At 44.4% G+C, this 27,099-nt stretch overlaps 1 protein-coding gene across 4 annotated transcripts in view; it reads left to right on the forward strand.

The window, feature by feature from the left end:
• LOC140493467 (lysosomal acid phosphatase-like) overlaps positions 1-27,099 on the forward strand; it is a 129,208-nt gene that overhangs the window by 18,034 nt on the left and 84,075 nt on the right. For all 4 annotated transcript variants that reach the window (XM_072591927.1, XM_072591928.1, XM_072591926.1 and 1 more), the window contains exons 2-5: positions 13,292-13,387; positions 15,294-15,380; positions 22,673-22,825; positions 23,033-23,131. In XM_072591927.1, coding sequence (XP_072448028.1) covers positions 13,292-13,387; positions 15,294-15,380; positions 22,673-22,825; positions 23,033-23,131 — 435 coding nt within the window. The remainder of the gene's footprint in view (positions 1-13,291; positions 13,388-15,293; positions 15,381-22,672; positions 22,826-23,032; positions 23,132-27,099) is intronic.

Genomic DNA, 27,099 nt, shown 5'->3' on the forward strand with positions numbered 1-27,099 from the left:
CTGAGAGATGACAATGTGGAATTTGAAACACAAACTGATCACCCATGATCTATTGAATGGCAGAGCAGTTGAGATGGACCAAATGGTCTAATTCTGCTCCTATTTCATATATTTGACTGCTGGTTTTATACTGGAGGCCCATCCTGTCTGCTTTGGATAAGGAAAGCTGTTGTCTTGAAATAGGAAGGTTTTATGTTAAATGAGTTTCCATCTGATCTTTTGCCTCATAGGAAACAAGGGACAGGCAGTATTTAGGTGTTCATCTATGGTTGACCAATGAAATATGACAATTCCCTAACTCTTTTCACCTATGTCCATATTAAATAGGTATTTGAGATTAGATTACTTACAGTAGGGTAACAGGCCCTTCAGCCCAAGTCTGCATCGACACTCCAAAGAGTAACCCAGACCCATTCCCCTGACTAATGCACCTAACATTATGGGCAATTTAGCATGGCCAGTTCTCCTGACCTGCACATCTTTGGACTATGGGAGGAAACTAGAGCACCCGGAGGAAACCTGCACAGACAGCCACTCGAGATGGGAATTGAACCCAAGTCCCTGGCGCTGTGAGACAGCAGTACTAACCACTGAGCCACCGTGCCGCCCTGGAGATTTGTTGGAAATTTGACTTGCAGTACAAATTCCCATTATTTGAAGCAATTACTTTTACAGTCTGTTCATGTCTGTTTTGTAATACAAATCACTTCCAGAATCTTCTATGCAATCACAGTCCATGTTTAAAGTTTCTGAATATGATGTGACTTTCACTTGGTGCAGCAAATATTATCCAAAGTCCTTTATGCGATGTCTTCGGTACAGCAGCTGCTGGTATGTCAGTTGGTATATGATAAAACTTGTAAGGCAGGCAATACAGGTATGTGGCACTGAACTTGTGCCCCCTTCCATCCTCCCCACTCCCACAAACCTACTACAGTTAATATCCATCATTTTCAGCTGGCCTGTCTTGCTCCTGGAAATGACAATATATTAATTGCAGTCTTGCAGAAGTCTTGGTGCGGGTTGTACAACGTGACATGATCTTGAAGAGGGCAGTTTTGACTTTTCATTGGTCGCGCTGTGATGAACTCTGTTGTTTTGAAACCAATCTTGTTTCTTTTCAATTTAAAAATAAAGTACCCTCCATTTAAATCTTGTCCGCTAATTCTTCTGTCCTCCTTGGATTTCTTCCTGCTTGTTTGATAATTCCTATTTTATTGAATGTTTCAGATTCTCATTCAAGCCTTTAATTTTCTAAGTCTTCACATTTAAAGAACTGCACTTTTAGAAGTGAGTATTGATTTTTGACTGTGGGTTACAGTCAGTTTTCAGGCACTGGTTAAGCGCACAAGCATCTGTAACTTGGAGTTGCAGGATTATAAATTAGAGCCATAGACCTGTAGCTGCTATTTTTTTTCAAAGTCAAACAGCATGGAAACAGACTCTTCAATCCAACCAGTCCATGCCGATCATTTTCTCAAACTAAACTAGTCCCAGCCCCCTGCACTTGGCCCATTCCCCTCCAAACCTTCCCTATTCGTGAACTCATCCAAATGTTTATTAAATGTTGTAACTGTACCTGCATCCACCACTTTCTCTGTTAATTCATTCCACACATAAACCATTCTGTGTTTAAGAAAAAGTTGCCGATCATGTCCTGTCTCTTATCACCTTAAAAATATGCCCTCCTAGTTTTGAACTCCCTCACCTTTGGGAAAAGACCCTTTGTAATTCATCTATGTCCCTCAAGATTTTATAAACCTCTATAAAGTCACCCCTCAACCTCTTACGCTCCAGTGAAAAAAATCCCCCAGCCTTTTCAGTCAATTTTTGTCTTAAACCCTCCATTCCCTGTAACATCCTGGTAAATATTTCCTGAACCCTCTCCAGTCTAACAATATCCTTCCTATAAAAGGAGGACCATAACTGCACACTGTATGTTGATGAGGATCTTCTGGTGCACAATGTCAACATGATGTCCCAAAGCATATGCTGAAAGGTATGAGCAATATAGGCAAGTGTGCTAAATACCTTCATAACTGTCCTGTCTACCTGTGATGCAAATTTGAAATATGTACCAGAACCTCTAGGTCTCTCTGTTCTACAAAATTACCCATGGAGAAAGTGAGGACTGCAGATGCTGGAGATCAGAGCTGGAACATGTGTTGCTGGAAAAGCGCAGCAGGTCAGGCAGCATCCAAGGAACAGGAGAATCGACGTTTCGGGCATAAGCCCTTCTTCAGGAATGAGGAGGGTGTGCCAAGCAGGCTAAGATAAAAGGTAGGGAGGAGGGACTTGGGGGAGGGGTGTTGGGAATGCAATAGGTGGAAGGAGGTCAAGGTGAGGGTGATAGGCCAGAGAAGATTGCAGGTCAAGAAGGCGGTGCTGAGTCCGAGGGTTGGGACTGAGATAAGGTGGGGGGAGGGGAAATGAGGAAGCTGGAGGAATCTGCATTCATCCCTTGTGGTTGGAGGGTTCCTAGGTGGAAGATGAGGTGCTCTTCCTCCAGGCGTTGTGTTGCCATGGTCTGGCTATTGAGGAAGCCAAGGACCTGCATGTCCTTGGTGGAGTGGGAGGGGGAGTTAAAGTGTTCAGCCACGGGGCGGTTGGGTTGGTTGGTGCGGGTGTCCCAGAGATGTTCTCGGAAACATTCTACAAGTAGGCGGCCTGTCTCCCCAATATAGAGGAGGTCACATCGGATGCAGTGGATGCAGTAAATGATGTGTGTGGAGGTACAGGTGAATTTGTGACTGATATGGAAGGATCCCTTGGGGCCTTGGAGGGAAGTGAGGGGGGAGGTGTGGGCGCAAGTTTTGCATTTCTTGCGGTTACAGGGGAAGATGCTGGGAGTGAACGTTGGGTTGGTGGGGGGCTTGTGGACCTGACGAGGGAGTCGCGGAGGGAGTGGTCTTTCCGGAACGCTGATAGGGAAGGGGAGGGAAATATATCCCTGGTGTTGGGGTCTGTTTGGTGATGGTCCCAACCCTCAGACTCAGCACAGCCTTCTTGGCCTGCAATAGTCTTCCTGACCTCTCCGCCCCTACCCCCTCTCCGACCTATCACCCTCACCTTAACCTCCTTCCACCTATCGCATTCCCAACGCCCCCTCCCCCAAGTCCTTCCTCCCCACCTTTTATCTTAGCCTGCTTGGCACACCCTCCTCATTCCTGAAGAAAGGCTTATGCCCAAAATGTTGATTCTCCTGCTCCTTGGATGCTGCCTGACCTGCTGCGCTTTTCCAACAACACATGTTTCAGCTCAAAATTACCCATGGTCCTACCATCAATTGTATAAGACGTGTCCTTGTTTGTATTACCAAAATGCAATACCTCACATTTATCCAACTAGACTCCATCTGCCACTTTTCAGCCCATTGGCCTGATTGATAAAGATCTCTTTATAACAGCAATTTTGGTGTCACCCGCTGCAAACTTAGTAACTATGCCTCGCATATTCTCATCCAAATCATTTACATAAATGATAAAGAGAACTGGACCCAATACAGATCCCTGTGGAGCACCACTGGCCACAGGTCTCCAGTCCAAAAACAACCTGAAATGTGACAATCTTCAATAAATGCGATTGAATGACATGGAATATTGCAGAACAAAAAGAGTTCATTCTATTCATTGTACCTGGATCCTGAACGTTTGGGGAAGGAGCTTTAATTTCAGTTTAGAAGAGAGAGCTTTACTTTATGTCTCGCCCCCATTGTGTCCCTGTTCTAAGGGAGTTCTGACACTGGGGAGGGAACTTTCCTGTCAGTTTTAAAAGAATAGAGGTTACTTTGAACTTAACCCTTGGCTGTACCTATACTGGGAATGTTTGATTGGGATGGTATGGAAGTTGTACTCAAAATTGACATGGTTGTTGTGCCACTTGTGCAAAAGCAATTTAAAATTAGTTTTATTGGGACAAGAAGAGAAATTGTTGAAACTAATGGCAATCAAAGGTGGGATGATAAAGCATTTGAACAGAATCAGAAGGCTAGCAAGAGGACAGAAGCTCTGAGCTAAATCACTGCAGTAATTTGAAAGCTTGCTTTGGCAAAACATGGGTGGCCAAGAGATCTAACAATAGAAAGAAGCACGAAAGAAATGGAAGCATATGGAATCTCTTTCTGTGTGAACTACTGTGGTACTGAAAGGCATTTTGAAGAAAAGATGGGAGTTGCAAAGTATGACAGCTGAGAATTTCAGATGCTTGTGGCATTGAATGAGTCAATTGTCTGTTGTTCCTTTGTTATCTGTTTGAAAGATCCAATTGATCCCACACTGTGATCTCTCTCTAGAGCTCTGTATATTTCTTATTTTCAAGTCTGTCGCCAATCGCCTTTTGAAAGTTGCACTTTTCAGACCGTGCATTTTGAAGCCGAACCAGTTGCAAAAATGTTTCCTCATCTGGCTTCTCATCCTTTTACTGCTTCCCCTAGCACTGTCTGGTTGCCAGTTGTCTGGATCTTATTGCCTCTTCAAATTGTTTGAAGATTTTGAACACCTCCATCAAGTGTTTGCTAAGTTTCTCTGCTGTACTATCATGTTAATTGTCCATGTTTCTCAGTCTGTCTGTGTGTATGTTATCTTCCCCTTTCCCTACCTTGAGCACACTTTGTGTACCCCTCATCTCAATTTCTTCTCTCACTCGGTTTCTGATGAGCCGTGTTTTGTGCGATCACTTACTATTGTACTCTAGACAAAATTTTGTATTTGGTGGGGCTGTCCTTGCAATTGTTCAGGTGACCAGTGCTTCAGAAGAGTCTGAAAGAAGGTCACTGGGCCTGAAGTTTTAACTCTGCTTTCTGTCCACAGATGTTATCATCTGTTCCGTCCTATCCAGGTCCCTTCTCCAAACCTGTCATATCCCTTCTCTGCCAGGAGACCACCTATTCTTCCCTGATCCTGATCTCAGTATTTGGAATTTGGGAGTGCTTGTAATCCCACTGCTGGGAACTGTTGACAGTGCAGAGTGACTTAGAAATCTAATTGTTCGGTGGCTCCTTGAGACGGGGGTTATATTCTTAGTCACACTGGGTTCCTGGCCATTTGATTAATATTGTGAAAATTGTTCATTGGCTATGGGTTTGTTGTGATTAGTGTGGATGCATTCCTCAGCAACCATTCAAGTTGTCCGGGCTTGTCCGGGCTTGTCCTGCCTGCCTATCTTCTTTTCCGCCTGTCCGCTCTGCCCTCTCCTCCTTGGCCTGTCGCCTTCATCCCCTCCCCCACTCACCCATTGTACTCTATGCTACTTTCTCCCCACCGCCCCCTCCTCTGGCTTGTCTCTCCGCGCTTCAGGCTCGCTGCCTTTGTTCCTGATGAAGGGCTTTTGCCCGAGGCGTCGATTTCGGGGCTACTCGGATGCTGCCTGAAATGCTGTGCTCTTCCAGCACCACCAATCCAGAATCTGGTTTCCAGCATCTGCAGACATTGTTTTTACCTGGTTCCCAATTAGTGCTGAATCAAGGTAAATGCCAAAGACCATTTGCTAGATGTTATGGTGCAGCATGGTTCACCTGTCAAAGGTACTTGCTCAGTTTATTCAATTGTATTCAATTAATGACTCACCCAGTGTTGAGTGTTTCTATCTAGCCTGCTAAGAGAGTAGAACAGACCATTGTTCCGCAGTCACTCCGCAAATCATGACCTGAAACTTTTCAAATGTTTGTCCCCGGCCACCCCCCTTTCACCTCCACCCTGAGACAGATACTTGTAGATAGGGTAGTCTCGACATGGTTCTCCATGGTCTTCAGAGATTCAAACTTCACTGATCATCCAGAAAACCATGAGGATTCGGTTTTCTGAATGCTGCAATATGGCACAGTAACTTTTTCCAAACATAGCTGGTGTCACCCAGTAGTCTGAACCACTTGATGTGCACTGCACATGACAATGCCCCACCCACCATCAGTGATTGTGTTCATGTTGCCTCTTCCAGAACTCTGAGCAATTTATTTCATCTCATGGAGAATGAGGACTAAATCTTAGACCATAAGAACTACAAGAAGACGAACATCGAGTATAGGAGTTGGGAGGTCATGTTGCAGCTGTACAGAAGTGGTTAGGCCACTTCTGGAATATTGCGTGCAATTCTGGTCTCCTTCCTCTTAGAAGGATGTTGTGAAACTTGGAAAGATTCAGAAAAGACTTACAAGGATGTTGCCAGCTTTGGAGGGCTCATGGGAGAGGCTGAAAAGGCTGGGGTTGTTTTCCCTGGAGCATCGGAGGCTGAGGGGTGACCTTATAGAGGTTTATAAAATCATGAGGACATGAATAAGCTAAATAGACCAGGTCTTTTCCTTGGTGTGGGGGAGTCCAAAGCTAGAGGGCATAGCTTTAAGGTGAGCAAGGAAAGATTTAAAAGGGACCTCAGGGGCAACCTTTTCATGCACAAGGTGATGCGTGTATGGAATGAGCTGCCAGAGGAAGTGATGGAGGCTAGTACAATGACAGCATTTAAAAAGCATCTGGATGGGTACACGAATAGGAAGGATTTAGAGGGATATGGGCCAAGTCCTGACATATGGGACTAGATTAGGTTAGGATATCTGATCAGCATGGACAAATTGAACCAAAGGGTCTGTTTCCATGCTGTACATCTCTATGACTATGACTCTGTATACTTCCCACAAGGTAATCATGAAAAACGTCGGAACCTGTATAACATGGACACTTAGGCTGATCGATCTCCCATAGAATTGCATAAAGAATGGAAACCAAGTGTCGTCTTCAATTGAAGCGTGGTTAGAAAGCAGGGTGTAACTTAACCAGGGCACACATAATAAATATGTTTCCATTTTGAATGCACAATTTACAGTAATCACACCCTCCTTTCTGTGATAGTAGAGCAGTGTTCCTCACTGGGCTGGGGGGATTGGAGGATGAACTGAAGAGTCTACTGTGTCCCATGTTAAATTAGATAACATAACTGTGAATGTAGGAACTTATCTTGGGGAAGACAAAGTGACAGATCCATGCGGATGAGAATTTGTCTACATCATTTATTGTTAAACTGCAAACCGGCTGCACATGAAAGCAGACGATCTGTGGTTGGACCATTGCCATTCTTTAAGCTGGGAGATGCAAAATGCAGAGCTTGGAACTTGGGAACAGGAGGAGGCCATTTGGCCCTTCAGTGCTGTTCTGCTAGTCAATGAGATCATGACTGACCAGCTCCCATTTATCCAATTCTTCAACACCTCATTGTGTCCTGAAATTTAACCATAGCAAGAAACATCCATGAAAGCTCTTTCCATGATAAACATGGACATAAGAGCTTGTAGATTTTCATCAACCGCAATTCAAGGTCTTGCACTGTGACGCAGGGAGAGTGTAGACAAGTGTAGCCTTCAGATGACATGAGGTAAGAGAGTGAGGTATAATTCGACCAAGGCATTCAGCTAAAGTTCTGTCCTGTTTTTAAGTCTTACATTAGGCCCTTATTTTTATGTTTCCTTTATAAATTCCAATATCCACATTTATAATGGAAGTTGGGGGAGGTTTAATTGTGATGTGACGAGCTTACACAGGCAGTTTCTATAGCAAAGGAATTTATAATGGAAAAAGTTTCTGGAAAGCACATGAATACAGCATTTTTAATGTATTATATCAACGTAGATAACCAACCAGTTTCATTCCACCTTTTCACTCTCTCTTGTAGACTCTTGATGTGCTCTCTTCTCAGCTTATCCCTGCACACATTTCTCTATCTGTTTTCAAAAGTGCAGTCTCCCAGGTGGCTTGTTAAAATATACCTGTGTCCTTTAGTTCCATGGTTACAGCGGAAGTCTAATAAACCAGCTGAAATCTACATTGCCCAGTGCTGTCTGCAGTATTTCAGAGATCTGGAATATATTCAGTCTCAGTATAAGAAAACTCCATTCCCCTAAACTTTGCTTTTGATAATGGTAAGCTCCCAAACCATCCAGGTCAATCCTCCCTCCACTGTCTTGACTGAATCAACAGGAAGGCAGAATGCAATTTATCTCTAGCTGTCTACATCTCATTGTCAAAGTCTTCCAACAGAAATAATTTGAAGTCTGTGTCAATTCCTGAGACAAGCTAAGGAATTACTCTCCTCTCATGAGATGTGGGCATCATTGGCAAAGCCAGCAGTTATTGCCCATCCCTGTTTGTCCTTAATCTGACTTGCTTGTCAGGCCTTTATGAACCTTCAAACATGGAACCATGTGGGTGAGGATGGCCAGGTATCTTTCCCTGAAGGGATCAGGTTCTTAACAACAATTTCTGGTAGTTTCATGGCCACCATTTAATTTTAATTCATTTTGGATATCAGTGTCACACAGTTTAGCATTTAACACCCAAAGGGCAGGAAGGTGTAAACCATGTTGCACTGGGTATCGAGTCACTTGTCAGGCCAGACCAGGTAAGGACAGCCGTTCCTCTTCCCCCACGCTCCCAGAGGGGCGTTAGTGAACCAGATGGGTTCCTTCTCCCCTATATTGATACTATTAGAGAATTAATTCCAGTTTTTTTGTAAATTGGATTCAAACCTGTTATGATGGGATTTGAAGTTATGTCCCTCAAACATTACCTGGGTCTCTGGGTTAATAGTTCAGGATAATATCACTAGGGCATCATCTCTCTGACCTTTAACAAGGTGCCAGACTGTTAGCCTGGTCCACTGGATGGCATTACCGCCACACCACCACCTCTCCATTGCGGAGACAATATCTAAGCGAGCTTGACAGCATTGCAAATGCGTATAATCTCAGAGCTTCATTTTTTATGCCTTCCACACATAAATAATGTTCGAAACACAACACTTATAGGTCACTCCTGCCTTGAGCAGCACCCAGTCTGGCCCATCGATAGGATCTGGAGGTGCCTTTGGGAACTGGACATTGAGCAGGTCTCTGTCAACTCAAAACCACCCCTGATTGCTGCTGTTGTCCCAGGGAAATAAATAGCAGGGAGATCGCCAGATCCAGTGACATTCCAGATCCCCTTGTAAAATCCCAACAGAAGAGTAACGTCTTGAACAGTGAAGAAATCCCACAATGGGCTCTCAACATGTCCCAGGCTGCAGTTAGAACCCTCATGAAATAACCAGTGAGTTCAGAGCCAGGGGGTCACAGTTTAAGGATACGGGGGGAGGGCCATTTCGGACAGAGATGAGGAGAAATGTCTTCACCCAGGGAGTGGGGAGTCTGTGGAATTCTCTGCCACAGAAAGCGGTTGAGACCAAAACATTGAATGTTTTCAAGAGGGAGTTAGACCTGAAACAAATAGAGAGATTGCTGGAGAAGCTCGGCAGGTCTGGCGGCTTCTGGGAAGAGAGAAACAGAGCTGATGATTCAAGCCCAGTGACCCTTCCTCTCTCTCCATGGAGGCTGCTGCACCTGCCGGATTTCTCCAACATCTTCTGTTACTGTTTCAGGATCTTCAGCATCCACAACTCTGGTTTAGTTTGGGTTCAGGTTCTGGGGGGTAAAGGGACCAGAGGGTATGGGGAGAAAGCAGGAATGGGATGCGGAGTTGGACGATCAGCCATGATCATGTGGAAAGGCGGAGCATGCTAGAAGGGCCGAATGGCCTACTCGTGCCTCGGTTTCCAATGTATCTATGACTCAGTTCACTCCACCAAGAAATGAGAATATCCCAATGTTTCCAGGTGTTATCAAAAATATATTGTGTAATTCCAATTCACAAGCTAAAATGCAGATTTAAGAAAAAGAAATTCATAGATATTCCCAATTGGATGCTTTGTTGGTCTCATTGATCAAGACCAGAAGTCACACAACACTAGAATAGAGTCCAGAGGGTTTGTTCGGGATCACAAGTTTCCGGGGCGCCGCTCCTTCATCAGGTGACATGACAAAGTCGGGTTACCTGATGAGGGAGCGGCGCTCTGGGGGCTTGTGATTTCGATTAAACCTGTTGGACTATAACCTGGTGTTGTGTGACTTCTGACTTTGTCCCTAGCACCTCCACATCATGTTGATCAAGATAAATACAAGTGAAGAACAACCAGTTCTGAAGAAGAGTCATACTGGACCCAAAACATTTGCTTCTCTCTCTCTCTCTCTCTCTCTCTCTCTCTCTCTCTCTCTCTCTGCCCCCCCGCCACCACAGATGCTGTCAGACCTGTTGAGTTTCTCCAGCACTTACAGTTTTTATTTCTTCTCTCCAGCATTCGTGGTGCTTTGCTTTTATTTGCAGGATGACAGGGTAATTCACCAGGACAGCTACAATGTCCACCTTGCAGGACACGTTCCATCTCCCTCCTCATTCCTTATCTCACTAATCTAGTTTCTGGTTTCTTTTTAATAATTGGACCACCATGCTGCTCCTCACATGTCAGCTTTTAAAAGAAAGAATGATTTCCATTCCTTTAGTGCCTTTCACGCTCTTGGGAAGTCCCAAAACGTTGCACGGGTAATGACAACAACTTGCATCTGTATAATGCCATTTATCTTGTAAAGCATCTGAAAGTGCATCCCACCAGCGATAATCTGGGTTTTACATTGACCCAAGTGTGGAGATATTAGAACAATAGAATCATACAGCACAGAAATAGGCCCTTCAGTCCAACCAATCCATGCCGACCATAATCCCAACTGAAACTAGTCCCACCTGCCTGCACTTAGCCCATATCCCTCCAAATCTTTCCTATTCATGAATTTATCATTATAACTGTAACCACATCTATCACTTCCTGTGGAAGTTCATTCCACACATGAACCATTCTCTGTGTAAAAAGTTGCCCCTCGTGTCTTTTTTCAAATCTTTCTCCTCTCTCCTTAAAAATATGCCCCCTAACTTTGAAATCCCCCACCCTAGGGAAGAGACACCTGCCATTAACTTTACCTATATTCCTCCTGATTTTATAAAGTCAACTTCCTATGCACTAATGAAAAAAATTCCTTCGTATCCAGCCCCTCCTTATAACTCAAACCTTCCATTCCTGACAACATCCTGGTAAATCTCTACTGAACCCTCTCCAGCTTAATGATATATCTCCAATAAAGTGATCAAAACCTTGGAAGGTAAAGTCAGCCCCTCAGAGAGGTTGACAGTGGGAGAGGTTTCAGGGAAGCGATTTCCAGATTGGTGCGGCATTAACAACAGAATACATAGCTGTCAGTGTTGGGGAATTCGAATCGAGAATGTTTAGGAAGTGAGGTTTCGGCAGAGTGCAAAAATACAGGAGACTTGTCAAAGGTTTCATGTTTCTCTGATGATCCTCTTGAGTACTGATGAACCAAGACACATTTCATGTGGGCGGCACGGTGGCACAGTGGTTAGCACTGCTGCCTCGCAGCGCCGGAGACCCGGGTTCAATTCCCGCCTCAGGCGACTGACTGTGTGGAGTTTGCACGTTCTCCCCGTGTCTGCGTGGGTTTCCTCCGGGTGCTCCGGTTTCCTCCCACAATCCAAAGATGTGCAGGTCAGGTAAATTGGCCATGCTAAATTGCCCGTAGTGTTGGGTAAGGGGTAGATGTAGATGTAGATGTAGGGGTATGGGTGGGTTACGCTTCGGCGGGGCGGTGTGGACTTGTTGGGCCGAAGGGCCTGTTTCCACACTGTAAGTAATCTAATCTAATCTAATCTAATCTAATCTTCATCTTAAGTCACCTGTTCTCTAACAAATCCAGTGTACACACGTCTTATTTTCTCCTTTCTGTCGCATTCGTGCACATACTCATGCATCATGTGGATCTTAAAAATATGCTTGGAGTTGGATGTAGATCAGCTTTGGTCTTCAGAAACACTTGTTGAGCTACAGTAATGAAGAGAGGGAGAGATCACTCTGTTGCAAGTCCTGCTGCACACAGTGTCATATGATCTGACACCACTTCCATGCTTTTATCTGACATGCTATTGATTGGTGTTGCCTTACACTACATCTACTCCAAGTCGTCTTCATGCTCTGAATGCTTACCTTTTCCCATCGTTGATATATTTGCATTTCTCCTTCGTTGACATGTTTGAATTTTTATGTAATTAGCATGTAATTATGTAATTTTTCAATGTAATTATATCATGCCTCCATACTTGTATTATTATCAACAGATGCAGATCTCATTTCCCTCCATGCCATGTCTTTCATGGCGAAGCTTTGATGATCACCACACTTTCTCCTATTTGAGGTGCTCCTGGGTGTGTGTTTCCTTCTTAGGAACAAAGATCAATATTTTTCTTTACGTGATGAAACACTTGCCTAATGTCATGGTGATGCTTCTGGTGGATGAACCGTTTGTCATGTTTTGTTCATTTCTGTCTGGTTGAGTTTCTTCTGGTCTGACATTGTTATGGCATCAGTTGTCTGGAAGGAAATGGTTGACTACCATCCTACAGCACCCCTAGTGGTTTGTTAGTCTGTGGATGGCCTGCTGCTATCGGATCCATCTGGGCTATTTCTCCTAGGAAGAGCTCTTCAAGTTTAAGGAAGACACCACTGAAACTGCAAGCAAGTCTCCAGGAACCCTGTTTCTTAATCAAAATTCCTGGGAACCTAAGAGTTTCCAAATGTCTACCTGGTGAAACCTGGAAAGTGGGATTGTGACCATGTTTCTAAGACTTGAATCCAAGTTAGTTGGAATCAGAGCTGGCCATCTTTTGGCTTCATCAACAGAAATGTCAGTGTACCTATGAAGTCATCACATTTTATCCTTTGTTTACAGACCCTTGGCCCATATCATCTCAGCAGAGACTTGAATTTTTGAATTGAGTTTGTGTTTGTGTTTGATACAGATTAATTCTGGAGTATAGCATAAATGTTAATTAGTAGCTTCCACTTGCTTTTCAATATTTTTTGTTTATAGTAAGTGGGGGTATTTTGAGTTAATTAAAGAAGCATGATCAATGTTTCTTTTGTCCTGGCTGGAAGTACAAAAAAGAAGCGTTTTGTTGTTTAGGTGATTGATTGACCACATTTACATTGTGACTGTTAGGATCGTGGAGTCTGATTATCAATAGATTCCTCCTGTCACTGTCATGACAATGGGAAACAATTTCTTGTGAAACTTGGGCACTGGATTTCTCTTGCTTTCCCCAGGAGAGGAAACACCTTGTCAACGTGTGTCAAGGCTGCTCAGAATCTTGCACGATTCAATAAAATCACTTCTCAGTCTTCTAAACTCCAGTGAGTATAGGCCCAGGCATATGTTTGCAGGTCTCTCACTCACATTCTGTGCATGTACAAGTGTCTTCCTCTTTCTCACAGCCCAGGAGATGACTGCAGTTGAATGTGGCTTTTATTTACTGTATGTATATTGGTAAGAATTAAACTATTATTGAATTCAGCCATAATCTTCATTTTATATTCCCAGATTTATCGCCATGGGGACCGCTCACCGATCAATAAATACCCTACAGATCCATATACAGAGGAGGACTGGCCGCAAGGTTTCGGGCAGCTTACTCAGGTCAGTGCTGCTTGCCCCTCCCTTATTTGTCTCTGTCTCACACCCGCCACTCCAACCTTCTCGCAGTGTTGACTTCCCCACATTCTGATCAGAGAGCTACTCTCTGAGGGAGGTCTGTTGCTGTGTGTGTAGTCATTGTTAAGAATGTGGCACCTCAGATTCTGCTCATTTGATTTTCCAATGACAAGATGTCTGATCTTCAACAACACAGTGAGATAGCCATTTGACCCTAGTGACACTGATATGGTAGTCATTGGTACAGAGACTTTAAGGGAGTATCACTTGTTGGACACCCAAAGCTGTTATCGCTGCTGTCCAAGTCCAATTGACCTCGTCATGGTTGGGTTGCCCAATTATTATGGATTGGGCGAAAGTTTAAGCAGCGATTTAATTCTTTGTATTTCTTTTCCATTTTCATAGAATCATAGAACCACTACAGTGCAGGAAAAGGCCTGTCAGCCCATTGAGTCTGTCCAAAGACCACCCCACCCAGACCCAGCCCCTACCCTACCCTGTAACCCCACATTAACCATGGCTAAACCATCTAATCTGCACATCTTTGGATTGTGGGAGGAAACCGGAGTATCCAGAGAGAACCTACACAGACACAGTACAGACACCATACAGATAGTCAACCAATGCTGGAATTGAACCTGGGCCCACAGTGCTGTGGGGCAGTAGTGCCACATACTGAGCCATCATGCCGCGCACTTTTGAAATTGGTCGTGGTGCATTGCTCTGTTTCATCCCCCACCCCAAGATCCTTAATGTGAAGTCCAATTTATATTTCATGTATCAACCTGTCTTCAGAGTTTAAAACATAGGGCAGGCAATGGCTTCGTAGTAGCCCAGTGATAATAATCAAGAAATTCAGATGATGTTGTGGGGACCTCAGTTCAAATCCTGCCACAGCAGATGGTGGAATTTGAATTCAACAAAAATTTGCAAGTAAGAATCTAATAAAGAATTAATCGTTGATTTTAGGAAAAACCCATATGGTTCCCTCATGTCCTATTGAGAAATAAACTACCTTCCTTACCTGGTCTGACCACATGTGTCTCAGACCCACAACAATGCAGTTGACTCTTAATAGCCCTGAGGTCAATTAGGTCAATCAATAAATTCTGACTTAACCAGCAGCATCCATATCTTGTGTACAAATTTAAACAAAGATGCTTCATTCATGCTCAAGTCTTAGGTTAATGAACAACAGAATGCATGCTTGGAAATACAAAACTCAAGAACACGGACATTAATTTGGCATTCATTCATATAATTTGAGACGGAGTCCTGAAACCCAGTAGGTGGATGGAGTTGGTTGACTTCCTTCTTAAAGTTGATGAAAGCATGCTGACGTCAGTTATATACTCACTTTTCCAGCTGATACAAAGTTTCTGTCAGAACTAGATTTCGAAGAAGATTGGAGCAAGATGCAGACTTGGGCTCTGGTGTCACCAGTTAGATTCATATGGGCTCCATGTTAACAGTTAAAATTGTTTTCCACCAAACTGAAACAGGGGTTCACAAGCTGTGCAATGAAACCTGTAATCAAAGAAGAGAGGTTTTGGTCATCTGACAGGGTTCCTAGATTTCAGCCAAACAAGGTTGTGTAACAACTGGTTTCTGTCTGTCGAGTCAGCACTGACAATAAGCTACTGGGCCTCTTTGAGTGTACTGAGTTTTAGTATCTGCCCTTTGTTCTGAGCTGAGAACCCCAATAGCTCATGTCACCACCTGCCTACCTCTTCAGAGGATGCTGTCACCTGTCAGGATTGTGGATCCCACCCTTGTGATTGTTCTAATTTCTGCTGCGCTCTCCTGTGTGTATTTTCTGTCCCCTTCCTGACATGTGGTGCTGACTGGTCTCCTCCAGTAGTGACCAGGGATTTCTGCTGCTCTTTTCTAGGTTGGGATGAGGCAGCAGTATGAGCTGGGCCAGTTTCTGCGAAAACGTTATGAAGATTTCCTCAACTCCTCGTACGACCGACAAGAGGTGAGGGGCTCAATGGTCTGTAGGACCTGGATAATACAAATTGGGACAAGGGGAATGAGAGGAAAGAGGAGGAGGGGTACTGGCAGGTGGGAGGTGAAGGAGTGGGGTGGGCAGGGAGAACTGGACTATACTTGATGGGATTAGGAGAAGGAAAGTTTGCAGCTATGTTTTGACTGAGGTGAAGAAGAGACTTTGGAGTCAGAAGGGGAACATAGTTGAGGGAGGATGGACAGCTTGGAGCTAGATAATAAGGAGTAGATGGGGCTGACAAAGGATGGTATCAAGTTAGGAAGTAGAAATGGGAATTACTAGGATATCAGGAGAGCGTATGGAGAGGGAGAGGGGTTCTGAAGAGTGTATGGAGAGGGATTGGGGATCAAGAGAGCAGGTGAGGATGGGAAGGAGGTTTGAAGAGGCTATGGGGAGGAAGTGGGATCTTCCAAACAAATTCCACATCATGATCTGCTGTACCTATATCACTGTTTGCCACAGCATTAATATTATGCTTTATTAACAAAGTTATCCCACCTGCTTTACTTTTTATCTATTCTTCTAGAAAGCTGAATATTGAAATCCTAGTTTTGGACACCGTACAGCCACATAACCAGACTAGCTAATAGGTTGTATGCAGTTATTTCAATTTGTGCTGTCAACTCGTCTATCTTTTGTGAATTCTTTTGTGAATGTGTGAATTCAGATAGTGAGTCTTAAGCATTGACATTTGTACTTGATATTCTAATTTCTGCTGCTGCTTTCTCATGTGTATTTTCTGACCCCTTCCTATCACAATTTTTTTATTGTTCACTTCTTCACAACCTTGCACATTGACTCTCTCATTACATTTTGATGTTTTAAACTTTCTCTCAGTTGAAACTCCAGGAGAAAGTGAGGACTACGGTTGCTGGACATCAGAGTTGAGAGGTGTATTGCTGGAAAACCCTCCACTTCTGCTGTATCTTTCTTAGAATGACCAATTCCACCTCAAAGTCCCAGATGGCTTCCTCCTTCCACGATCGCATCTTCCCTTCCCACGAGGTTAGATTAGATTAGATTAAGGGGGCATAGCTTTAAATTAAGGGGGGGTAGATATAGGACTGATGTTAGGGGTAGGTTCTTCACTCAGCGAGTCGTAAGCTCATGGAATGCCCTGCCAGTAGCAGTAGTGGACTCTCCCTCTTTATGGGTATTTAAGCGGGCATTGGATAGGTATATGGAGGATAGTGGGTTAGTGTAGGTTAGGTGGGCTTTGATCGGCGCAACATCGAGGGCCGAAGGGCCTGTACTGCGCTGTATTCTTCTATGTTCTATGTTCTATTACTTAGATTAGATTAGATTACTTAGATTAGATTACTTACAGTGTGGAAACAGGCCCTTCGGCCCAACAAGTCCATACCGACCCGCCGAAGCACAACCCACCCAGACCCATTCCCCTACATTTACCCCTTCACCTAACACTACGGGCAATTTAGCATGGCCAATTCACCTGACCTGCACATTTTTGGACTGTGGGAGGTAACCGGAGCACCCGGAGGAAACCCATGCAGACACTGGGAGAATGTGCAAACTCCACACAGTTAGTTGCCTGAGGTGGGAATTGAACCCGGGTCGCTGGTGCTGTGAGGCAGCAGTGCTAACCACTGTGCCACCATGCCGCCCACAGATGATGCCCTCCAGTGCATCTCCTCCACTTCACGCATCACCGCCCTTAAACCCCACCTCTCCCAATGCAACAAGGACAGAAACCCCCCCTTCCACCACGGTCCTCACCTTCCATCCCACCAACCTCCACATACATCTTCCGCCACCTCCAAACGGACCCCACCACCAAAGATATGTATTTCCCTTTCCACCCCCATCAGTGTTCCAGAGAGACCATTCCCTCTGCGATTCCCTCTTCAGGTCCACACGAGCCCACACCCCACTCCTGGCACCTTTCCCTGCCACCGCAGAGAGTGCAAAACCTGCGCCCACACCACTCCCCTCACCTCAGTTTAAGGCCCCAATGGATCCTTCCACATCCATCAGAAAATTATCTATACCTCTACCAATCTCATCTACTGTATCCGTTGCACCTGGTGTGGTCTCCTCTACATCAGGGAGACAGGACACCTTCTTGCAGATCTTTAAAGAGAACATCTCTGGGACACCCGCACCAACGAAACCCACCGCCCCGTGGCTGAAGACTTCAACTCCCCCTGCCACTCCGTCAAGGACATGCAGGTCCTGGTCCTCCTCCACCACCAAAATGTGGTGGTCCTCCACCCAACATCTGGAGGAGGAACGTTTCATATTCCGCCTTGGGACCCTGCAACCACACGGGATCAATGTGGATTTCAACAGCTTCCTCATTTCCCCCCCTCGCCACATTATCCCAGTCCCAAGTCTCCAACTCAGACCGCTCTCTGGGCCTGTCCATCACTCCCCCCTCTGACCTATCACCATCTCCCTCACCTTCATCCACCTGTCACTTTCCCAGCTACCTTCCCCCAACCCCACTCCCCTCCTATTTATCTTTCAGCTCAGACCCACAAGCCTCATTCCTGATGAAGGGCTCATGCCCGGAACATCGATTCTTTTGCTCCTTGGATGCCGCCTGACCGGCTGTGCTTTTCCAGCACCCCACACTCAACCCACCCCCACTCACAGTTTACAGCTCCTACCTGCAGCCACAGTTGTGAAGTTCACCAAGATATGAGTCACAGCACAATTCAAATGAAGCCCATCTCAACAGAGAAGCTCTCTCTTTCTCCAGTACTGAATTAATTCCCCATGAATTTGAAGATATATCTCCCATAGTAGTTCCTCTACTCTCGAGCTATTGTGATAAATCTATTTTGTCTTTACATTTCCTAAAGTCTAGTGTCCAGAATCAAACATATTTACTCTTTTCTATATAATAGATTCATGATAACCTCCTGTCTATTGGCTAGTCTATGTTGCCCATTTCCAGCCCTGAGTACATTAATGAATATATTGGGACACAATGCTCTGGTTTCATAGTTACTTTTAATTGTAGTGGCTGTTTATTCTGAATCCATAAATCCGTGCTTTTTGACAAATGACTTTTAATGGCTCTTCCTTAGAGCTCTAATTCGATTTGTTTCAACTGTACAAACAACTGTACCCTCGGTTTTCTATAGTAAAGGTGTTGACATATTGTTAATGTTTGGAAAATAATGCTTTTCAGCTGCAGTACCTTTCCTTCCACATTGGCTAATCCAAATATGGTCAAGGTGCCCAGGGGAGATATTATAATTCAGAAGGTGGTTCTCACAGAGCACGTACGAGATGTGAACCTCCATCATCAGAAGATCCTGAGACCATTGCTGGACCGTGATTGTGAAGAGAACTTAGAGGATTGTCTGTTGAGCTGAGATACATTTGATGGATCTCCATGCTGGCTTTGGCCAATTCAGTGGCCAGTCAACCAAAGCTGCGACCTTTGTTAGTGCCTGTATCTGAAACACAGTCAGGATGACTGTGAAGAAAGTAGGGGAAGATTCGTCGGTTGACTGGACCTTTTTAGTGAGGAGAGTTATTCTGGATTGCTGAGAGTTCCAAGCAGCAGGTGTTTTCTGTCTGCATGATCCCCTCAGTAGGGGTGGGGGTGGTTTTGATGCGACCCTCAGGAATGTGAAGCAAAGTGAGTGTCTCCTGAAGGTTTTTGAGGAGAAAGGAGCTGAGAGTCCTCTTCGTTCTGTCTGTGGCATTATTGTTCATTCTCCCTGCACCGAACGACTGGTTTGTTACAATCCAGATGTACAACACCCCTGTCCTGGCAGCAAAGGTCCTGACCTTCCTGAGAAGATATGTCAAGCTTGAAAGAGGTAGCATAGATGTGATGGACTCCCTCAGAATCTGGACCAGCAAGCAGCAGGTGAAGGTGCCCCTGAAGTGAATGCTAGTTAGGCCATCCTCCATCTGCCCTTCAGCTTAATGATTAGAGAAGTCTGAGGCCATCTGGCATAGGTGGGCCAGCCTGGAGTGTGCCAAACCTGCAGGAGGTCAGGGCAAATGGCAGGAAACTGCAAAGTGACTTTCTGCAGGAAATGCAAACAAGAGGGACGCCTGACTAAGGATTGCAAGGAGTCCAAGGACAGTGGAGGCCTACAGATCAAAGCCTCCCTGTTCATGGATGATGTCGCCACTTTCTGCTTGGACCCGCTGTCAATGTGCACAATAATGAGCCAGTGCGAAGTGGCCTTTGGATCTGAGGTAAATTGAAGCAAAAGCGAGACTCTATTCTTTGGGAAATGGAGAAAGTGAGGACTGCAGATGCTGGAGATCAGAGCTGAAAATGTGTTGCTGGAAAAGCGCAGCAGGTCAGGCAGCATCCAAGGAGCAGGAGAATTCTCCTGTTCCTTGGATGCTGCCTGACCTGCTGCGCTTTTCCAGCAACACATTTTCAGCTCTTTGGGAAATGGGTCAACCAATCCTTTATTCCTTTCACCGTCAGAACAATTACCTGAAGGTGCTGAGAATATGTGGTTCATAGAACATAAAACAGTGCAGCACAGGAACAGGCACTTCAACCCATGATGTTGTGCCGACAGTGATTCCAAATTAAACTAATCCTGACTGCCTGCCCTTGGCCCATATCCTTCCATTCCTTGCATATTCGTCTAAAAGTCCCTATCATATCTCTCCATGACCACCCAGGGAGGACATTCCAGATACCTACTATCTGTGTAAAAAAACTTGCCCCACACATCTCCTTTGAACTTTTCCCCCTCTCGCCTTAAATGAATGCCCCCTAGTATTAGACTTTTCATCTCTGGGAAAACGATTCTGACCAGCAACCTTATCTATGCATCTCATAATCTTATAGACTTCTGTCAAGTCTCCCCGAAACTTTGTTGCTCCAGAGAAAACAACCCAAATTTTTCTAGCCTCACCTTATAGCTCATGTCCTCTAATCCAGGTAGCATCCTGGTAAACCTTTTCTGCATCGTGTCCACAGCCTTCACATCTTTGCTGTAATCCGGCAATCAGCAATACTCTGTGTGTCCCAACTAAAGTCTTATAAATCTGCAACATGACTTCTTGTACTCCATTCCCCAGCCAATAAAGACAAGCATGCCATTTCTCATCTTTACCATCCTATCTACTTGCGTGGCCACTTTCAGGGAGCTATGAACCCGTCGATCAATCTGTACATCAATGCTGTTCAGGTTCCTGCCATTAACTGCATACTTTTCCTTAGCATTTGTTCTCCCAAAGTGCAGCACCTCACACTTACCTAGATTAAACTCTACCATTTCTCTGCCCATATCTGCAACTGTATCCCATTGTATCCTTTGACAACCTTCTACACTATCAACAACTCCATTGATCTTTGTGTCGTCTGCAAACTTTTTAACCCACCCATCTGCATTTTCATCCAAGTCATTAATATAAATGGATGTAGGTTTGCTCGCTGAGCTGAAAGTTTCATTTCCAGACGTTTCGTCAGCCTACGAGGTGACATCTTCAGTGGGCCGCCAGGTCAGGCACTGCTGCTGGTTCCTGCTTTCTATTTATATGTTTGGTGTTCTTTGGGTTGGTGATGTCATCTCTTGTTCTTTTTCTCAGGGGGGTGGTAGATGGGATCTAATTTGATGTGTTTGTTGATAGAGTTCCGGTTGGAATGCTATGCTTCTAGGAATTCTCGTGCGTGTCTCTGTTTGGCTTGTCCTGGGATGGATGTGTTGTCCCAGTCGAAGTGGTGTTCATCCTTATCTGTATACTAGGATACATGAACACCAACTAGCCACAAAACGACATGACCCTCTCTCTCACTAGTATCCTTACATATAGATAAGGAAGGACACCACTTCGACTGGTATTGAGTAGAATACTACCTGTGAGATCCTTTATGTACACCCTTCTGTACCACTGAACGTTTTCCTCAAAGCAGCTGTGATGAGATAGAGACTGTCACGTGTGTCCTCCTGGAACATGCCTTTGCAAAGGAAGTCTGGAGTGATGTAGTGGTTTTTGTCCTAAGCAGTTCCATGATGCAGGATTTTGTGCTGAATGGACTGTTCTCTGGGATGCGCACCTAGACAACCACTGACTTGGTGAAAGGAACTCTTTTGTCTGTCCTAAGCTTGGCCTTCCAAAACTGGCTTTGGCTGAGTATTGCAAACTGGCATATTCCAAGGTCCAGGGCTACCTGATGAGGGATGTACCAAAGCTTGGGGCAGCTGCCACGAAGGCACAGTAGAGAAAGACCACCAACTAAGGTCCTTCTACCGAAGTTAAATGGAGCTCCATTCAATTATCGGACCCTCCCGATATTTGTAAATACAATTTTATACAAATAAGAAATGTCTTTTGATTTATTTGCGGGATAAAGTCAAAATCCAATTGTTTCTTCTTATGCTACTGTACAGAACAGAACTGTTTTAGTGAATACGCATGTTTGTAAAGATATTTTTCTTCACAAATAGAGCAAAGTATATTTTTGAAATAAAACAATCACAGGGGGAGTTAAATTTGAGAGTAAAAGCTGCCTTGCTTCATGATTAATTCACAGTAAACCCAGGAAGAAATGGGCATGATGGTTCAGATCCAGATAGAGGGTCATGCTTGAAACATCGACTCTCCTGCTCCTCTGCTGCCTGACCTGCTGTGCTTTTTCCAGCACCACACTTTGCTAGCTTTTTCATAGTCGATAAAGTCATTAGTGGGATCTTTCTGCACTGTCATGGACTCTATTGTTTCAGGAGGAGCGCTGCAACAGAGGAACAACACAATCTGTCCATGCACTGTGCTTGGTGGCTGGACACCTGGTGTTCCCTCTAATGTTTATTCCAGCTGGGCCTCTGAAATCCATGCACCATAGCAACTTCAGGAACAGGAAGTCAATGCTGTAGACTGCAAGCTGGCCTTCCACACAGATTATCAGAACATCCTGGATCTCACCATCAATGGTCCGAGCTTGTCCACATCCCATCATCGAGGCACTTGGTATTTCACAGCTTCGGTGAAACACGCTTGTCTTCAGTTATGATCACTGTAATGCACAATGCCTGCAGGGAAGGTGACCTTTACATTCAACAGTGAAGGTGCTTTTTATTTCCAGGACTGGACCTAGTTTCTGTAAAGAGGTATCTCTCTACATTCTCTTTGAAAAACTGCAGTCTTTAAGTGCTGATGCTGTAGGGCGCATGTTGGGTTGGCAGTTGACCTAGTGATTATGAGGAACAGCGGAAACACTTGGTAGCCTTTCTGCCCCATACCAGGCAAGCCACTTGACCTTAAGAACTCAACTGGTGTGTCTTTTGACCTGTACTTTCTCTCTGCTGTAGATTTACGTTCGGAGTACAGATATCGACCGAACTCTGATGAGTGCTCAAGCAGATCTCGCTGGTCTGTACCCTCCACATGGACATCAGATCTTCCAGCCTGATCTTAACTGGCAGCCCATCCCTGTGCATACAGTGCCTTTGAAAGATGAAAAGGTAAGTACCCCCAAGGCTGGAAATGTGGAGAAATCTTGAGGTCCTGATACCTGAATTACTTTCTGGAACAGGATGGGGACTCACCACCCATTTACGCATGGTTTGATATTGATGCCTGGCATGTTCCAGGCTGTCCTTCAACTTACTGTGGTGCAAGTTGAACTGTCTTCACCTAAAGTCTGCTGAAAGTTCTGTGTGTTTTTCCAGCTCCTCAAGTTCCCATTATCAAACTGCCCTCGCTACGAGAAGCTGTTGAACGAGTCACTGAACAACAAAATAATTGAAGAAACCATGAAGGAAAATCAGGCAAGTGTCATGAACTTGTTAGTAATGTGTGTCTTTTACATGCAACTGTGTGAAGTTCCAGCATTGATTTTGAAAATATTCTCTGGACCTGGGCATCACTGGCAAGACAAGAATTTCCTACCCTTCCTAAATTGCACTTGAACTGAGCAGTTTGCTTTATTATTAAGAGGGAAGTTGAGTCCTCCACATTGAGCACTGGTACCAGTAGCGAGATAAAAGTGGGCTGTACTAATGATTCAGTCTCAACCTGAGCGGTGCTAAAGCTGATGTATTTGCCAGCTTCAAATTGACATTGTTTTAAACTGTAAGGGATCAAATTTGTCAAGATGTGGTAAATCAAAGCGTGGAGTCAAGGCCAAAAAGTTAGGCATTAATATGGGAAGTGTAAACAGACTGTGACAGGAAGAATAAAGAGTATGGATCTAAGAGTTAACCAATCGATGCAACAAGAATTTTCAAAGAAAGTGGAAGGATAAAACTATAGCTTGTGCCTGAGCACATATGACATTCAAAATAAAACTAATGAATAGAGATTGCAGATAAAAATGAAGAACTACAACCTAGCAGCCATTACAAAGACATAACTGCAGGATGACATTGATTGGGACCTGAATCTTGAAGGGTACAGAATATTTAGGATCGGTTGATAAATGGAAAGAGATGGATGATTTATCTTGTGTTCACTCACGGGATGCGGGTGTCGCTGGCCACACCTGTATTTATTGCTTATTCCTAATTACACAGAGGGCAGTCAAGGCTGAGAGAGAGAGAGATTTTCATTCAGTAAGGGAATCAAGGGTGCTGGGGAAAAGGCAGGAAAGTGGATTCGAGGACTCAGACTCCGATCAGTCATGACTTCATCAACAAGGAAAACTTGATAAGCCCAATGCCTCATTCTGCACCTGTGCCTTATGAAAAGTTGAACAGGCGAGGCTTGTATCTGCCCAACTTCAAAAGAGTAAGTGGCAACATGACTAAAATATATAAAGCCTGGAGAGTCTTGACAGAGTAAATGGGGAACGGATACTATCTCTGAAAGAATCCAGGTCTTTCAATTACAATAGATGAGACAAAATCATTTCTCTCCAAAGTCATGAGATTTTGGAACTCTCCTCCTCAAAAGGTGGTGAAAGCAGAGTCTTCGAACATTTATAAGACAGATTTGGATGGATCCTTGTTAAGCAAGGGGGTGAAAGGTCATTGAGGTAGGCAAAATATACAATCAGATCAACCATGATCATCTTAAATGGTGGAGTGAATTTGAGGGCTGAATGACCTGGTTCACGTTTGATTCTTGATGTTGGGCTTATGCCCGAAAAGTCGATTCTCCTGCTCCTCGGATGCTGCTTGACCTGCTGTGCTTTTCCAGCATCACATTAGAACATAGATAGAACATAGAACAGCACAGCACAGAACAGGCACTTCAGCCCACGATGTTGTGTCGACCAATGATCCTCATGTATGCACCCTCAAATTTCTGTGACCATATTCTCGACTCTAATCTCCCGCATCTGCAGTCCTCAGTTTCTCCTACTTCATGTTTGTGTAGCTTTGAGGATTGGTGGCTGTGAAGATGATACAAAGGCATGTGGATAATAATTTGGTAAATGGACGATAATGTGGGCGATGTGAAGTTGTCCATTTTATTAGCAAAAATAGAAAGCAAAATATTACTTAAGTGCAGGATGATGCAGTGCAGAGTGACCTGATTCACAAGAAATTAATATGCAGGTACATTAATTAATTAGGAAAACAAAGAATGTTTGCCTTTATAAAAGGAGATTTGTATAAAAATATGGAAATCTTGCCACCACTGTACAGAGAATTAGGGAGACTGTACTTAGAATATTATGTATAGTTTTGGTGGTGAGGAGGGATGCTCTTGCACTTGAGGCAGTTCACAGAAGGCTGGGTTGAGGACTTTTACTTGAGGAAAGGTTGAGTAAGTTTTTCCTGTACCCACTGGAGTTTAGAAAATGAGAGCTGATTTCATTAAAACATGAGATCCCCTCCTGAGGGACTCAACAATGTTTCTCGTTGTGAAATAAACTGGAACTTAGTTTAAAATAAAGGGATCTTCCATTTAAGGTGTAGAGAGTAGGGCTATCTTCCCTAGAGAGCAGTGGATGCTCAGTCAATGCATATGTCAAACTCTTGAGTTAGACAGATTTTTTACCTGAGGTTGCATGTTATGGGGGCGTGTTGTGACTGAGGAGTTGGAGCTTTACCATAGAATCCCTACAGTGTGGAAACAAGCTATTTGGCCCAATAAGTCCACACCAACCCTCTGAAGAGTAACCCGCCCAGACCCATTACGCCATTCCCATACTTTACCCCTGACTAATGCACCTAACCTACATATCCCTGAACACTATGGGCAATTTAACATAGCCAATTCACCTAACCTGCACAACTTTAGATTGTGGGAGGAAACTGGAGGAAACCCATGCAGACACAGTCACCCGTGGCTGGTATCGAACCCAGGTCCCTGGTGCTGAGAGGCAGCAGTGCTAACTGCTGAGCTACTGTGCCGCCCCTATGGTTGTGCAGGCTCAAGACCTGCTCCTTTTCTAATTTCTTATTTTCATCCATCATATATGTATAGAACCTTGGTGTGACTGCACCTTTTTGTACAGTTTTGGTTCCCATATCTGAGGAGTGTTGTACTCGCCATAGCAGTGGACAGCGAAGAAGGTTACCTCAGATTACAATGGGATCATGATCAGATGGGCCAATGGGCTGAGAAATGGCAGATGGAGTTTAATTTAGATAAATGTGAGGTGCTGCACTTTGGAAAAGCAAATCTTACAAGGATGTTGCCAGGTTGGAGGATTTGAGCTATAGGGAGAGGAATTGAACACCTGTCTCCTGCATGATAGGCGTGAGTACTAACTGCTATACTAACCAGGAAGTGAGATATTCATGGGGGTCTAGATGACCTACAAAGGTAGGACCTAGTGTCGAGGTAACCTACAAAGCCTCCAATCTGAAAAAAAACCCCTCCACTACCACCCACCTTCAAGCCAGCTCTGTATCCAAATGGCTAGTTCTCCCTGTTTACCTGGAGCTTTGGAGGCTGAGGGGTGACTTTATAGAGGTTTATAAAATCATGAGGGGCATGAATAGGATAAATAGACAAAGTCTTTTCCCTGGGGTGGGAGAGTCCAGAACTAGAGGCATAGGGTGAGAGGGGAAAGATACAATAGAGACCTAAGGGGCAATATTTTCACAGAGGGTGGTACGTGTATGGAATGAGCTGCCAGAGGAAGTGGGGGAGGCTGGTAGATTTGCAACATTTAAGAGGCATTTGGATAGGAAGGGTTTGGAGGGATATGGGCCGGTGGGACTAGATTGGGTTGGGAAATCTGGTCGGCATGGATGAGTCGGACCGAAGGGTCTATTTCTGTGCTGTACATCTCTGACTCTGAGTGCAAAAGACAAAGAACTTTGAGATATAGGATTGCCAATACAAATACATCTGTTTTCTTTCTGTGTCTCTCTTCACTCTTTCTTCTTTGCTCTCCTTTCTGCCTTCCTTTCATTCTCTATCTTCTCTCATTCTTTCTCTTCAAAAGCAAGTGTGTTCAAGTACGTTGCAATGTGGGGTGAGGGTACCTAGGGTGACAATAGCAGAAGTGACCTCAATCTTTCAAATCTCTTTCACTATCGTTACGCCTCACTGGGATAGCACAGTAAAAATTGAGCCCCACTACTCCTGGACTTGACACTGAAATTTAACGTCTTATAAAGTATGCACAATTTCCCAATTTATTATTCTTAGACCCAGGTTGGCAGAAACCACAGTCCAGATTTGTGTGCTTAATGTTTGTTATTTAATACAAATTATTAGATTCAAGTTACAGGTAAACAATCATAAACTGTTGGCTTATAACTCTACTCGGTAAAATTTACCTGGACCATCTCTAACACCTCCCTCCCCTTCCTGGACCTCTCCATCTCCATTAATG

Source organism: Chiloscyllium punctatum, chromosome 22 (assembly GCF_047496795.1).
Source record: "Chiloscyllium punctatum isolate Juve2018m chromosome 22, sChiPun1.3, whole genome shotgun sequence".
Classification (NCBI taxonomy): Eukaryota; Metazoa; Chordata; class Chondrichthyes; order Orectolobiformes; family Hemiscylliidae; genus Chiloscyllium; species Chiloscyllium punctatum.